We start from the raw sequence: 15,096 nt of genomic DNA, 5'->3' as shown, positions 1-15,096 counted from the left end.
GAATGTAAATTGATACAGCCACTATGGAGAACAGTATGGAGGTTCCTTAAAAAACTACAAATAGAACTACCATACGACCCAGCAATCCCACTACTGGGCATATACCCTGAAAAACCCATTATTCAAAAAGAATCATGTACCAAAATGTTCATTGCAGCTCTACTTACAATAGTCAGGACATGGAAGCAACCTAAGTGTCCATCAACAGATGAATGGATAAAGCTGTGGCACATATATACAATGGAATATTACTCAACCATAAAAATAAACGAAATTGAGTTATTTGTAGTGAGGTGGATGGACCTAGAGTCTGTCATACAGAGTGAAGTTAGTCAGAAAGAGAAAAACAAATACCGTATGCTAACACATATATATGCAATCTAAGAAAAAAAATGGTCATGAAGTTCCTAGGGGTAAGACGGGAATAAAGTCACAGACTTACTGGAGCATGGACTTGAGGATATGGGGAGGGGAAGGGTAAGCTGTGACAAAGTGGGAGAGTGGCATGGACATATATACACTACCAAACGTAAAATAGATAGCTAGTGGGAAGAAGCCGCATAGCACAGGGAGATCAGCTAGGTGGTTTGTGACTACCTAGAGGGGTGGGATAGGGAGGGTAGGAGGGAGGGAGACGCAAGAGGGAAGAGATATGGGAACATATGTATATGTATAACTGATTCACTTTGTTATAAAGCAGAAACTAACACACCATTGTAAAGCAATTATACTCCAATAAAGATGTTAAAAAAAATGGGCAAAAGATCTGAACAGAAATCTCACAAAAGATATGCAGATGGGAAATAAACATGTGAAAGTATATTCAGCATCATAAGTCATTAGAGAAATGCAAATTAAAACAATAATTAGATGCCACTACACACCTATTAGAATGGCTAAAATCCAAAATACTGACAACACCAAATGCTAACAAGGATGTGGAACAACAGGAACTCTCATTCAATTGTTAGTGGGAAAGTAAAATGGTAGGAGTAGGAATTATATCAATAAATCTACAATATACTTAATAACATATTTATGTTCAGGGTACTGGGTCAGGCACCAGAGATCCTGTGTCTTGTTAACAGCTAATATTTTTCAGTGCTTATCTCTCTCCAGGGAAGTTTATTTATTTTTAGCTGGAATCCTGTACATAGATTATATGTATACTCATTAAATACTCATAGAAGCACTCTAGGATAAACCTTATTATTATTTCCGTTGTAAGATAGGCAAACATGAGTCTCACAGAGGTAAATTAACTTGCTGAATGTAAGTGATATAAAGATGTAGAGAAGCCAGTGAATCTGGAGAAGAGAAGCCATTATCCTGGAGGATAGTGAAAAATGCCAGACCTTCTCTCCTAAGGCTGGTAGGGATTCCCAGAAACATGAAGAGGAGGAAGGGAGTAAGCAGATAAAGACATATTTGAGTATGCTGACATTTTAGGGACTATCCACTAAGATGATCTACTTTATGGCCAACTTTTTCTGTCAAGTCAATTTCCAGGAAATTCCAAGAGAGTTTTAAGATATCAAATTACTTCTGGAGAGAAATCTCGAGCTTGGTGAGAACAGTCCCATAAGGCGCAGGTCCTGGGGTTCAGATGATATTAGCCCCTTATTCCACTCTCATCTCAGCCTCCCATTTTCATTTAGACCTTATGAAGATGTGATCAAAGTGCTTAGCACTTAGTAGGCCTCAATAAATCATAGCTGTTAGCATATAGCATAGATTATGATGTTGTGTTCCATTATATTACTGTTTATCATTGCTACCTGGGAGTTAAATTATAAACTCAGTGTGCAATGGGCTGAACCAGATATTTGTAAATTCACATCAGACAGAATATCTTCTGGGCCAGTAAGAACTTTTCAAACTTTTTGGCCATGACCAATTTTAAGAAATAGATTTCACATTGCAACCCCATACATACACACACTGAAATCAAGAAAAACCCCATGGGGCCTTCCCAAGGACAGAATCCCTATGTCCTCCAACTCTTGTTTGTAAAATACCTCTAGCCTCTGAGGCCTTCCTGAGTTCCAAAGAGCAAATTTAATCAGAAAAGTTAACCAGTCAAGCAAGACAAAATAATAATAGTTTAGCCATAAAACAAAGTCCAGGATTGTTAGTTCCTCCTCAAAGGCTATAGATAATATCCCAAGCCATATCCTTGAGTTGTTTTAGAGATACTAAAACCCCCACCAGTTGGAAAAAGTTAACCAGAAGGTTGATGATTGTGATATGCAAACATCACACTGTTATCTAACCATCAGCCAATCAGAAAATTGTGAACAAGCTGATCATGCACCCTGTGACACTCTCCCTCACACTGCGTTTAAAAACTCTTCCCTAAAAGCCACTGAGGACTTTGGGTCTTTTGAGCATGAGCTACCCATTCTCCTTGCTTGGCACCCTACGATAAACGCTGTACTTTCCTTCACCACAACCTGATGTCAGTAGATTGGCTTTGCTCCATGTTAGGTGAGCAGACCCAACTTCAGTTCAGTGATAACACAACTGGAATAAGTTTCATAAAATAATACTTAATCCTTAGTACAAGCAATTTAATATTCTCTATTCTATTTCCTCTTTTGTTTTGTTTTGCTTTGCTTTGTTTTGTTTTTTCTATACTGAGGGACAGAAAGTATAGCAATTATGATCACAGACTCTAGGGATAGCCCAATTGGGTTCAAATTCTACTTCTGAAGTTGAAGGATACAGAATTGACAAACAGAAATCATTTGCATTTCTATACACTAAGGATGAAATAGCTGAAAAAGAAATAAAGAAAACTATTCTGTTCACAATAATATAAAAACAATAAAATATTTCAAAATAAGTTAACCAAGGAAGTGAAATATCTGTACATGAGAACCACAAGACTTGCTGAAAGAAATCAAAGAAGATGCAAACAAATGGAAAGACATCCTGTGTTCATAGATCAGAAGAATTAATATTGTTAAAATGTCCATACTACCCAAATCCATCTATAGATTCAATGCAATCTCCATCAAAAAACCAATGACATTTCTCACAGAAATAGAAAAAACAGTCCTAAAATTTGTATGGAACCACAAAAAACTCCAAATATCAAAAGCAATCCTGAGAAAAAAGAAGAAAGCCAAAGGTATTACACTTTCTGATTTCAAACTATACTACAGAGCCACAGTAACAAAAACAGTATGGTACTGGCACAAAAATAGACACATAGACCAATGGAACAGAATAGAGGGCCCAGAATTAAACTCCTGATTATACAGTCAACTAATACTCAACAAGGAAGCTAAAAGCATCCAATAGGGAGAGGATAGCCTCTTTAACAAATGCTGGGAAAACTGGATAAACACGTGCAGAGCAATGAAATTGGACCCTACAAAATTACTCACAAAAATTAACTCAAAATGAATTAAAAACTTAAACATAAAACCTGATTCTATAAAAGTCCAAGAAGAAAAGGTAGGGAAAGAAAAACTACTCCTGGACAGTGGTTTTGGAAATGATTTTTTAGGATATGACACCAAAAACACACACAAAAAAGCAAAAATCAGCAATTGGGACTACATAAAACTTAAGAGCTTTTGCGAAGCAAAAAGCAAACAAACAAACAAAAACCATTAACAAAATAAAAAGATAACCTACAGAATTGGAGAAAAATTTTGCAAACCATATATTAGATAAGGGGTTAATATCCAAAATATATAAAGAACTCATAAAACTCAGAATCCAAAAAATCCAGTTAAAAAATGGACAGAAGAACTAAATAGACATTTTTCCCAAGAAGACATCCAAATCACCACAGGCACATGAAAATATGCTCAACATCACCAAGCCTCAGGGAAATGCAAATCAAAACCACAATGAGATACCACCTAACACTTATTAGAATGGCTATCATCAAGAAGACAAGAGATATGTTGTCAAGGACATGGAGAAAAGGGAACCCTTATATACTGTTAGTGGGAATGTAAATTAGTTTAACCACTATGGAAAACAATATGAAGGGTCTTCAAAAAATTAAAAATAGATCTACCATATGTGACCCAGCAATTCCACCTCTGGATGTATACCCAAAAGAAATGAAAACAGGATATCAAATATATATGTACACTCCCATGTTTATTGCAGCATTATTCACAAAAGCTAAGATATGGAAACAACCTAAATGCCTATCTATAGATGAATGGATAAAGGAGATGTTTTATACATATATATATATAAAACATGTCATGAAATATTACATATATAATGGATATTATATACATATTATATATACATAATGGAGTATTATTCAGCCATGAGAAAGGAGGACATCCTGCCATTTGCAAAAACAACATGGATGGACCTTGAGCACATTATGCTAAGTGAGATAAGTCAGACAGAGAAAGACAAATACTGTATGATATCACTTATATGTAAAAATTTAAAAAACCTAACTTGTAAAAACAAAGAATAAAATGGTAGTTACCAGGGTGTTAGGGGGTGAAGAGACAGGACAAATGTTGTTTAAGGCTATAACTTACAACAAGTAGTAAATAAGCCCTAGAGATACAATGCGCAATACAGTGAATATAGACAACAATATTGTATTATAATCATCAAACTTGCTAAGAGACTAGGACTTAATTATTCCAACTACTTAAAAGAAAGGATAATTACGTAATGTGATAGAGGTGCTTACAATGGAAATCCTTACAATGGAAATCATATCAATGTATAGAACCAAAATGTTGTAACTCTTAAATTTACAAAATTTTATATGTCAAATATATTTCAATATAAATAAATAAATATCCCAGTTCTGCCAGGTATTAACTCTGTGACTTAAGGGTTCTGTGCCTTAGTTTCCCCTTGTGAAAACTGGAAATAATAATAGCCCTACTCATAGGGTGGACATGAAGATTAAATGAGAAAATACATGTAGAGCACTTCAGACAGAGCTTGACAGTGAGGGATGTTTACATGTTTGTACAGTGACAATAATTACTATTTGTCAAAGTTAGTCAAGACCCACTGTATTGACTTTATCACCCAGTAACAGGTCAGAGCCAGTAGTTAAGAAACCATAGTCTATACTATAACCTGGACTGAGACCTTCAGATCTGAATAGGCTGCCCAGCCACACAGCACCCAAGGAGGGCAGTGTCTGCAGCCAGTGTGAGCAGGCTCCCAAGCGAGCAGTCAGCAGAGCTGGACTCTGTCACACAGACGTCACCAGGCTGTCTGCACCCTCACGTCATGGTAGTCTCCCCTCTCTGTGATTCACAGCTTACCAGGACACCTTAGGACCATCTGCTACATTTCAATCCTTGCGCACTGAATAGAGCAGTTGCATTGGTGAAGAAGAAGCTGCTCCTTATGATAACATAAAAGGGGGATATGTCAGTGGCAAGATTTCCTTATTCTGCTAACTAGGGCCAGAGACAGAGAATTGAGAGCCTACAGTCAGGGAAGAGGAGGTCTGCTGAAGTGCTCTCACTTTCTTTCCAGGGAGAGGGGTACCTTATCATAATGGAGAAGGCTAGGGGCCAAAGAGCCATTCTGCAGGGGCCCCTGCCAAGGACCACTGCTGACATCGGCTCAGAGAAGGCTGCAGTGTTGATGAGACCTCACGCAAAGAGAAAAGTAAGGTGTTAGTGACATTGCATGTGACAGTAGAAAAACCAGTGGGAAGGCAGAACCTTAAAAAATTGCATCTTTTCCATCTTTGACACTCCTGAAAGTGGCCCCTTGGCCCCAGCAGCAGTGCTTCGCACACCCCTGATTCATAGCCCCTTCACAGTGCCCAGGCATTTGAATCTAATGCTGGCTTGACCCAGAGGTAGCAAGAGTCCATGAAGGCAGCCATTCTGTGTGTCAGAATGGAAAGTTAACAGCCCTGGGATTACTTCTGTCATCCAGAAAGCAGAAATTTTCTCACAAATGTCAGTGTCACATACGAAGGACCAAGGCGCCAACCTACAAGGGCCCACTGGCCATGATGTGACAAGCTGAGCAGCAAATATTAATACATAAGCAAGACTCTGAAAGACCATGAGTTCACAGTGACCCTCAAAGAAAAAAGTTCAGCCAGTGGAAGGTAATATGTTTCATTTCTTTCCAGTTTACCAAGTAGAGAAGGGTAATAGCCTGGATAACAGGCCCCAAAGATATTAGTTCCTAATCCCTGGAACCTTAGAATGTTACCTTAGATAGCAAAGACTTTGCAAATGTGATCAAGTTAAGGATCCTGCATTGGGATCCTGGGTTATGTGGGTGGACCCTAATTGCCATCACAAGTGTCCTTATAAGATACAGGCAGGAAGAGATTTGACACAGAGAAGAGGAGAAGGTGATGTGTTCATGAAGGCAGAGATTGGAGGGATGCAGCCTCAAGCCAAGGGATGCCGGAAGAGGCATCAGGAGAAGCTGGAAGAGGCAAGAGATGGATTCTCCCCCAGAGCCTCTGGAGGGGGTGTGACCCTACCAACACTTGGATTTCAGTCCAGTGAAACTGATTTCAGGCTGCTGGCCTCCAGAACTGTGAGGGAATAAATTTACATTGTTTTGAGCCACAGCTGAATGGTAATTTGTTACAGCAGCCACAGAAAGCCGATACAGGAAGTGTTCGTGGGAAATGGGTTTTTGCTTCTTCTGCTAAGTACAGACTTACAATGGTTTGACTCATGGTTTTTTTTTTTTTAACATCTTTATTGGAGTATAACTGTTTTACAATAGTGTGTCAGTTTCTCCTTTACAACAAAGTGAATCAGTTATACATATACATATGTTCCCATATCTCTTCCCTCTTGCGTCTCCCTCCCTCCCACCCTCCCTATCCCACCCCTCTCATGGTCACAAAGCACAGAGGTGATCTCCCTGTGCTATGCGGCAGCTTCCCACTAGCTATCTAATTTACATTTGGTAGTGCATATATGTCCCTGCCACTCTCTCACTTCGTCACAGCTTACCCTTCCCCCTCCCCATGTCCTCAAGTCCATGCTCTAATAGGTCTGACTCATGGTTTTTTGACGTCACAATGGTGCAAAAGCAATACGCATTCAGTAGAAACCATACTTTGAATTTTTAATTTTGATCTTTTCCTGAGCTAGCAATATGTGGTACTATACTCTCTCGTGATGCTGGGCAGTGGCAGTGAGCCACAGATCCCAGTCAGCCATGCAGTCATGAAAGTAAACAACCAATACACTTAGAACCATTCTGTACCCATACAACCATTCTGTTTTTCACTTTCAGTGCTATATTTAATAAATTACAAGAGATATTCAACATGTTATTATAAAATAGATCTTGTGTTCTTTGATTTTACCCAAACTTTAAGCTAATATTAGTATTCTGAGAACTTTTTTAAAAATTTTATTCTTTTTTTATGGCTGAGTAGTACACCATTGTATATATAGATCGCATCTTCTTTTTTTAAATATTTATTTATTTGGCTGCATCAGGTCTTAGTTGAAGCACGTGGTATCTTTGTTGTGGCATGTGGGATCTTTCTTTGCGGTGCACGGACTCTGCCTTGCAGCACGTGGGCTTCTCTCTAGTTGTGGCATGGGCTCAGTAGTTGTGGCACACAGGCTTAGTTGCCCCACAGCATGTGGGATCTTCGTTCCCCCACCAGGGATCGAACCCGTGTCCCCTGCATTGGAAGGTGGATTCTTAACCACTGGACCATCAGGGAAGTCCCAGTGTTCTGAGAACTTTTAAGGTAGGTTGGGCTAAGCTATGATGTTGGTAGGTCAGATGTATTAAATGCATGTTCTACTTATGACATTTTCAGCCTACAGTGGGTTTATTAGAACTTACCCCTTGTAAGTTGAGGAAAATCTTCACATGTCTTTTTCTGTGTAAGCAGGAGGAGGGGAAAAGATTAGGATCTAACTCTAAATGTACCAAATAGAAGCAGATAAAACAAGATGAACCAGGAGGAGGGGGTTCAAGAGTGTGTTCCACAGGGAAGAAGGAGCCAAGTTCCTAAAGGAAAGCTCATTCACCTAGATTCAATGCCCTGACAAAGATCCTCTCCTTGACCAAATTCTAGCCAGCCTCCTCTTCTCCACTGGATCTCACCCTGGGCTATATAGACTTGCACAAAACCCCAACATACTTTCTATCGGCTCAAGATCACAACCCTAGGATGACCTCAACTTAAAAATCCCTACTGAGAAAACTCAAGGCTGCCAGAAGTATTGACTGTTCCAGCCAGCACCTGTTTCCCAACCTGTGTGGGAGGGTAGGAGCCTAACTTCTATAAGCATCAGTTAGCTAATTCAGATAGGTTTCACATGGACCAATCCCCTCTTCACTATTTTTGTAATTTTTCACTTCCCTGTCTCTGCTCAAGCCCCTGAACCCCTCAATTCCCCTTCCTTAGTCCCTCATTCTCTCTTTAAAACTTCCTGTCACCCCTGTACAAATCAAAGTTGAGTTCAATTCATGCTGGACTCTTTTCCCTACAGAAATTGTATACTACTGATTAAAATCTGTCCTTACCACTTTAGCTAGTCCAGGTTTCTTTATCTTTGACTCCCACACATCCTGGAAATTCGATCCTCCAGGGCCCACTGATTATAACAGAATACTGAGGAGGATTCCAGGGTGTTTAACTCTGCTAGCAGGTCAAGTCTCTATACCACATTGATCTTGATCAGGCTCTTAGATACACAGCGCTGGCCAACTCAACACCAAGAGAACACAACTGGGGAAAGACTACATGGTAAAAACAAAACAAGACAAAACAAAAATTTATGAGAACAGTGTGGACTTTAAAGTCTTACTGACATGTTTAATGGAGATCACTTAAGGAGAGGTAGTTTTGAATCACCTGGAACTACATACATATGTCAGGACCCAATGAGAGCTACCTGCTCAGTTACCCAGACCAAGGACGTGGCTGGAAGTATACCATTTCTGCTTTAAAGTTCTGGTAAGATTACAGCATGATGGGGAGGAGTAAGAATAGTGATATTCCTGAGACCTGAGGGAGGCAAACCCTAAGAAAGAGTAGGACAAAAAGGAAGAAAAGGTAAACAATTATCTATCAATTCCTGGCATTAGAGCTGTTAGAAGCAGTGCTGGTGTCCCCACAATGGTGGACTTTGTAATCCTATAAAGCTGTGCGTACCTTCTCAGTGCACGAAAAGGATTAAAGTGTTTCACAGGCAGCTGACACATCAGGCTGTGACTAATTCAACATATAGAAGTGTTTTGTTCATTTTATAATTAATGCATTTGGGGAAATGTAATTTGTTAAACCCAAGTACAGATATTTAGATGATTGTTGATTGTTTGCTATGTTAAAAAAAGGCTAATTGTTAGCATAAGATTAGTGACATGGGTATTAAATAGCATGTGTCGGGCCTCAGGCAATACAGAATCCTCTCTACTGATGAACTCTAGGAGGTGTGAGGTGTGATGCACAACTTTACTTTTTCCTTCTTGGAAAGAGAGAGGCTGGGAGGAGGAAGCGAGTTTCCAGAGTTCTGATGGGAAAGGATGAATGGAAGCCTTATCTGTACTTAGCCCCACACCCAGGCAATGGCCAATGTGACTGGGTGGAGAAGAGAGCCTCAGAACCAGGATCGATCCTTACTTGGGGTGGGGTAGGTAGGAGGGTGGAACACTGGATTTTGTTTTTGTTTTTGTTTCTCTCTCTAGGCAGAGCAAGTGGGGAGAGGTACACAGGTCCCAAGTGCTGCCTCTCCTCTTTGCCCCTAACCCTAATTCCCACTCAGCAACTTCTCAACGGTGTATTCTTCCTGGGGTTCCATCTGAGTTCAAAGAGCAAGGCAGCTGGGTGGGGGTATCAAATCCAAGATATCATGTCCCGTCTGCCCTATGTGCACCAGCTTGGGGCCTCCAGAGCTCACTGCAGCTGTGAAGGGGCAGAGGCAGGACTCAGCAACAAGGCTACTGACTCCAAACCAACCCCAAGACCACAGCTGCTCCCATCACCCGTCCTGCTCCTGCATGCTCCTGGCAGACACAGCTTGGATCTCCAGAACATTCTACAGTGGTCCCAACACATGTTTTATCCACCCTTTGCATAGATTTCAGGCCACTCTGGAGATCTCACGAAGCACATCAGGCCCCCCCATCCCCTCCCCCCACCATTTCCATATGGGTGGCATCTGCTTACAGTAAAAGCCAAGGGCAGGTAAATGAGCAGGTTAATCATTAATAGCATTTCCCTGTACATTTATGATGGAGTTACTGTGAAACTCATGGACCTCAGCACACAGAAGACCATCTCCAGAGAACTCCTGGCAACAACCCTGCGATCAGATTGTGGAGCCCTGGTTGAAACACAGCTTCCTCAGTAACAGTGGTGAGGGGTGGGAGGAGTGTCAGTCCTCTCAACTGTTCTTTGGGGTAAGGTTGCTCTCAGCTGGGTTTGACATCTATAAGCTAGAAAAAAATTAACATCACACAAACACACACATTAGGTCAAAAAAACTAAGCCTTCCCCCAGGGGAGCCCCTCGCAAACATGGTGTTTTCTACAGGCTTCCAATGAGCTTTGAGGTGTGTCCAAAGCAAAGTTTAATAAATAATAACTGAAGAACCACCCCCCACCCCACCCACTGAAGAGGACTCAAGGTCACCTTTTCCTCAGGTCCAGAACTCTCCCTCTCCAGAGTGCCATTCTGGTGTCTCCATCTCAACCAGGATATTGATGGGGAACTGAAATTCAACACCACTCCAGCTAAGCTCAACTTGGCTTCTCAAACCTGTTTATTCTCCTATTCCCTCTCCCACTGTAGGCAGTGGTACTGTAATCCAGCCAGTCAGCCACCCCAGAAACCAGAGTCATCTTAAATTGTTCCATCTCCTACTAATGTTTCTGGCCTCTTAACTGGGACATACACAGTCCCAAGCTAGCTTACCAGCCCACAGTTTTAATTTCTGTTGAGGTTTACCTCTTTATGAGGGAAGAAGATCAAAGAGCTTCTTTCCAGCACCAAAGGGGACTAGCACATATCTGTCCCCTTCTTGGTTTCCACACCCACCCTGTGGTGCCCTCTTCACCTTCAGCCCCACTCCCTCCACCTCCCCTTCGGCCCCACATTTCTGACATGAGCTCAGACTTAGTTGAGGAGCAATAATCCCCATGCTGGCCAGTTACTCAAACTGGGAAGTGGGTGCCCATGTAGCCTGCCAGGGCTTCCAGCCTGGAAGATTAAGGTGAGGACAGCTGTGTCCATAGTGAGCACCAGCTACAATCTAACAGGGGAAGACAATTCCAGGCACCCATCTGTAAGGGAAGGCTCAACCAGAAGGGGTATCATTGTGGAGTCAAACAACCTGTCTCTAGGGCCTCCAGTTTATGCTCCCCATAGCCAGCACCCAAATACAACCCTTCCTGCTGCACCCACATGGGTACCCATCCATGGAAGCTCTCTAACCTCTCTCTTCCCACCAAAACTGCTCTTGGGAGCAACTTGAGATCTGCATTCACACCGCTGTGAATCAGAGCCGCTGAGTTCCCCGCAGCCCCAGGGACTTGCGCATGTGAAGCTTCACCTGTCACTATGGACTTCCGGCTTGGAAGTTTCTAAGAGAGAGGGGCTCCCATCTCCTGCCTCCAGGAGAGACTGACCCAGGCCAGAACACAGCAGTACGCCATGAGGTGGATACAGAGGGACACAGTGTGTGGCCCAGGCCCTGAGAGGCAGAGGCAGGGTCCTGTTCTTAGCCTCGCTCCCTGATCATAACCTGAGGCACACCCCCTCACCTGGCCAGGCAGCAGCACTCAGCGGCACTGTGCAGGGAGAAGCACACGCTTCGCAGGAGACTTGGGCAGAGCAAAGAGACACCACATGGCTGACAAAGTGCTTTGTAAACTGTGGAGAATCAGAGCTGTGAATGGTTTAGTGTGTGCCCTGTGATGATAATGACAGGAGAGATTGCCATTGTTGAGGGGATGGAAAAGCTTCCTGAAACAATAAACACACAGACATCAGTGTTCATGTTACTTGAGCCCTACAGTGAAGCCCATCACTAATGCTTTCTCCTTTGATTCTGAGAACTGAATGTCCATGCTTCATGGGGGCAGCAGAGTGTGACAAATGTCACCTCTTACCAAAGCAAGGATTCATGGTCATACTACCTTGCACAGAGTGGGGAAGGTCAATCCAACATATACCCAGGAGGGCTAGAACAGAAATAAAGTCACTGGATTTTGGAATCAAAAGAATCTGAATTCAAACTCAGCCCCTGACTGTGCAATAGGTGCTCATGATTTGGCCTTTCCAAACCTCAATGTTTTCATCAGTGTAGTAACAATAATAGCAGTAGCTGCTACTTATTGATCATTCACTACATACCAAACATGGCACTAAATATTTTACATTTCACTGGATTGACAAAAGAGCTATGAGTTGGATGTTATCATGAGGGAAATAATATCTTCTTTAGGGTAATGTTATGAGACCCAAATGAGGTAATGTATGCAAACCATAGTTGGTGCTTTAAAAACTGCAATTGAGTCCAGCTCTGTGAAAGATATGGTAGGAGGTGGGGAAGAAGCAGGGTAGAAGGAGCTCAAGAAAAAAAGTACAAAACTTAGATGTAAACTTCAGGAAGGTTATAGACAGTTGGGAAGATAAGACATGAGTGCGTGAACCAGAAGACTGTGAGACACTCTCCCTGCCATGGGAGAGTAGAATTTCTCTAAGGAGGGATACAAACAGATTTTAAGGAAGCAGAGAATAAAGAAGAGGGAATACCAAGCTGGGGGAAAAGTAAGCCAAGATATGAAAACAGGTGGAGACTTTAGGGTCATGTGCTGGTGAGGGCCTGGAGAAGAGTTCCTGCTATTTCACATTGTACTCTGCTATCTCAGGGCAAACCATGAGTCATTCCCCTGACAGATCTTGGCTCTTCACATAGTTGCAATCAGCTCCAGCCAACACCAGACTTAGCACTCGTCTAGTCCAATCTCCTCTTTTTCAGATGAGGACTCTGAGGCTCAGAGAAGATACAAAACTTGGCTGATGCTGAAAGAGAGCTATCTAGGTCTTCTGATTCCCTCTAATGCCCATCGTCCCCACCACTAATTGCCATCAACATCAAGAGAGCCAGAGAAGGCTCACTCTACCTTGCAGCTGCCCCCCTTCCCCAATTCTAAGAGGAATAGATAGCCAAAAGCTTGCTCTTGCATCCAAGTAGGGTCTGGGAGAATGTACTAATATTTCCAGAGATTCACGGACCCTCCCTGTGGTAGATTATACTCCCCTGTCTCATTGATGGCAGGTCATATGACTTGCTAGTGTGTAATAGTTTTCCATTCTCTCTCTCTCTCTCTCTCTCTCTCTCATATTTTGTTGTAGTAAAATATACATAACTAAATTTACCTTCTTAACCATTTTTAATTGCACAGTCCAGTGGTGTTAATCACCATGCTCTCTTTTTTCTCCATCATGACAACCAGCAATTCTTTAAATAGGATCTTCTTCATCAGCCTGGGTCCCAGGTTAAAATGACATGGAGAGGAAAGGCAACTGACTCAGATAGCGTGAGCAAGGAATACATCTTTGATGTTATAGCTTCCGGCATCGTGGGGTTGCTTGTTACACCAGCAGAACCTAACCTCTCCTGGCTGATACACAGGATAACACACGGTCGTCTCCAACTTGCTATCCACACTGCTGTCTAAAGACCATGAAGATTCCGTGCCATAGCATCTGACCTGAACAAAAGTAGAAGATACTGTTTCTACCCTCTAAAATCTCAAGATGCAGGATAGAGACCATGAATGGAATAGCTGAAAAGCAAGGGCAAATGCATACAACTGAGTAAGTGCATTCATCAGCATGGGCATGTTGGAAAGGACTGATCCTCCAGGCTGTTGAGAAAAGATTTTCTTCAGAAGAGAGTCTTTTGAGACAGGGTGTCACATCCAATTTTCTCAATGTAAAGAGAAAGACAGGGAGGAAGAAAACCAGGGTAGGGGAAAATAAGTTTCTTAATCACTGACTATCATCTCAGGCAGGGGTTTTATTGCTATCTATCCCTGATAACTTGTGGGTAGACACCTATCAAAGAGATGTGATGGTGTCAAGTTGTCCAGTCCTGACCTGGGACCACCCACCACTTGCACAACCCCTGGCAGCTTGTCTCCAGGAGAACAGGGTCTTAGAGTATCCAAGGCCTTTGCCCCTTGCTGACAAGAGACAGATGGTGTTTGCACTTCTTTCAAGGACAGATCTGTGTCATGTGAAGGTGGAGGAGGAAATAAGGGCTCCATAAACATACTCAATCTCTCTTTATGGTACTCATTTATATACCTGGCAGCTGTCCAACTCATCAAAATCCCACTCTTCCTGAACATGTAAAATGGGTGAAAAATGACTTGGGTCCAAGTTCAAGGAGCCAGGTAAGGGCCCAGAGGTGATAGAGTCAGGCTGAGCATAGGCCGTGTCCACCCTAGAGAAGGATGACCAACTATGCAGCTGCCCCTCATCTTTGGGACCCTGGTGGACCCACCAATATCTGTTATGCCCTTTGTAAGATCCTGGGCATAAGGAAAATATAAAAGCTTACAGTTTTCTTACCTGGACTCTGGAGCCAGAGCACCTGAGTTCAAAGCAGCTAGAACAGCACCTGCAAGACTAGATCTGAATAAGGTTTAGTTTCAGCTGCTGCCACAGTGCTCTCCCCCATCATTTCCCATGGAGCTCATAAGCCAGGAACACAGATGTGCAGGACTGGTCTGAGTCTGAGGCTTGGAATAAGTGAGATTCAGATGGGGCCATGGGCCCTTGGTCTGTGGAATTCCCACTTCCCGGGACCTGGAGGGAAAATAAAGAGGCAGTTGTCATGTGTGAAGAAACCACTGGACCAACCATGAAGATCCCATCCCCGAGTCCCAGTTTTTTTTGTTTATTTCAAGAGATAGAGACGGAATTTATCAAAAGCCACAGCTTGGGGGCTAGGAGTGAGGTTTCATCCAAAGGCCCACATCTGCTCATCTGAGAAGTGGGCGAGTCAAAGTAAGGATGTACGGCAGAGCATCCGGTGGGAAGGAGCAGGGCTGCAGGGCCTGATGTGCAGGGCATAGTGCCCTATCTTGTGACACTTGCAGCTGTCCTGCAAG

At 42.5% G+C, this 15,096-nt stretch overlaps 1 protein-coding gene across 1 annotated transcript in view; it reads right to left on the bottom strand.

Moving 5' to 3' along the window:
• Window positions 1-14,623, bottom strand: part of LYPD8 (LY6/PLAUR domain containing 8) — a 42,551-nt gene extending 27,928 nt beyond the window's left edge. The window contains 2 exon segments of the mRNA XM_028498668.2: window positions 11,734-13,689; window positions 14,555-14,623. Coding sequence (XP_028354469.1) covers window positions 11,734-11,969 — 236 coding nt within the window. The 5' untranslated portion in view covers window positions 11,970-13,689; window positions 14,555-14,623.
• Between the last annotated feature and the right edge of the window lie 473 nt (window positions 14,624-15,096).

The sequence above is a fragment of the Physeter macrocephalus genome, chromosome 2 (genome assembly GCF_002837175.3).
Source record: "Physeter macrocephalus isolate SW-GA chromosome 2, ASM283717v5, whole genome shotgun sequence".
In the NCBI taxonomy this organism is placed as follows: Eukaryota; Metazoa; Chordata; class Mammalia; order Artiodactyla; family Physeteridae; genus Physeter; species Physeter macrocephalus.
The sequence above is the reverse complement of the archived record's forward strand: the minus strand, read 5'-3'. Positions and strand labels throughout refer to the sequence as shown.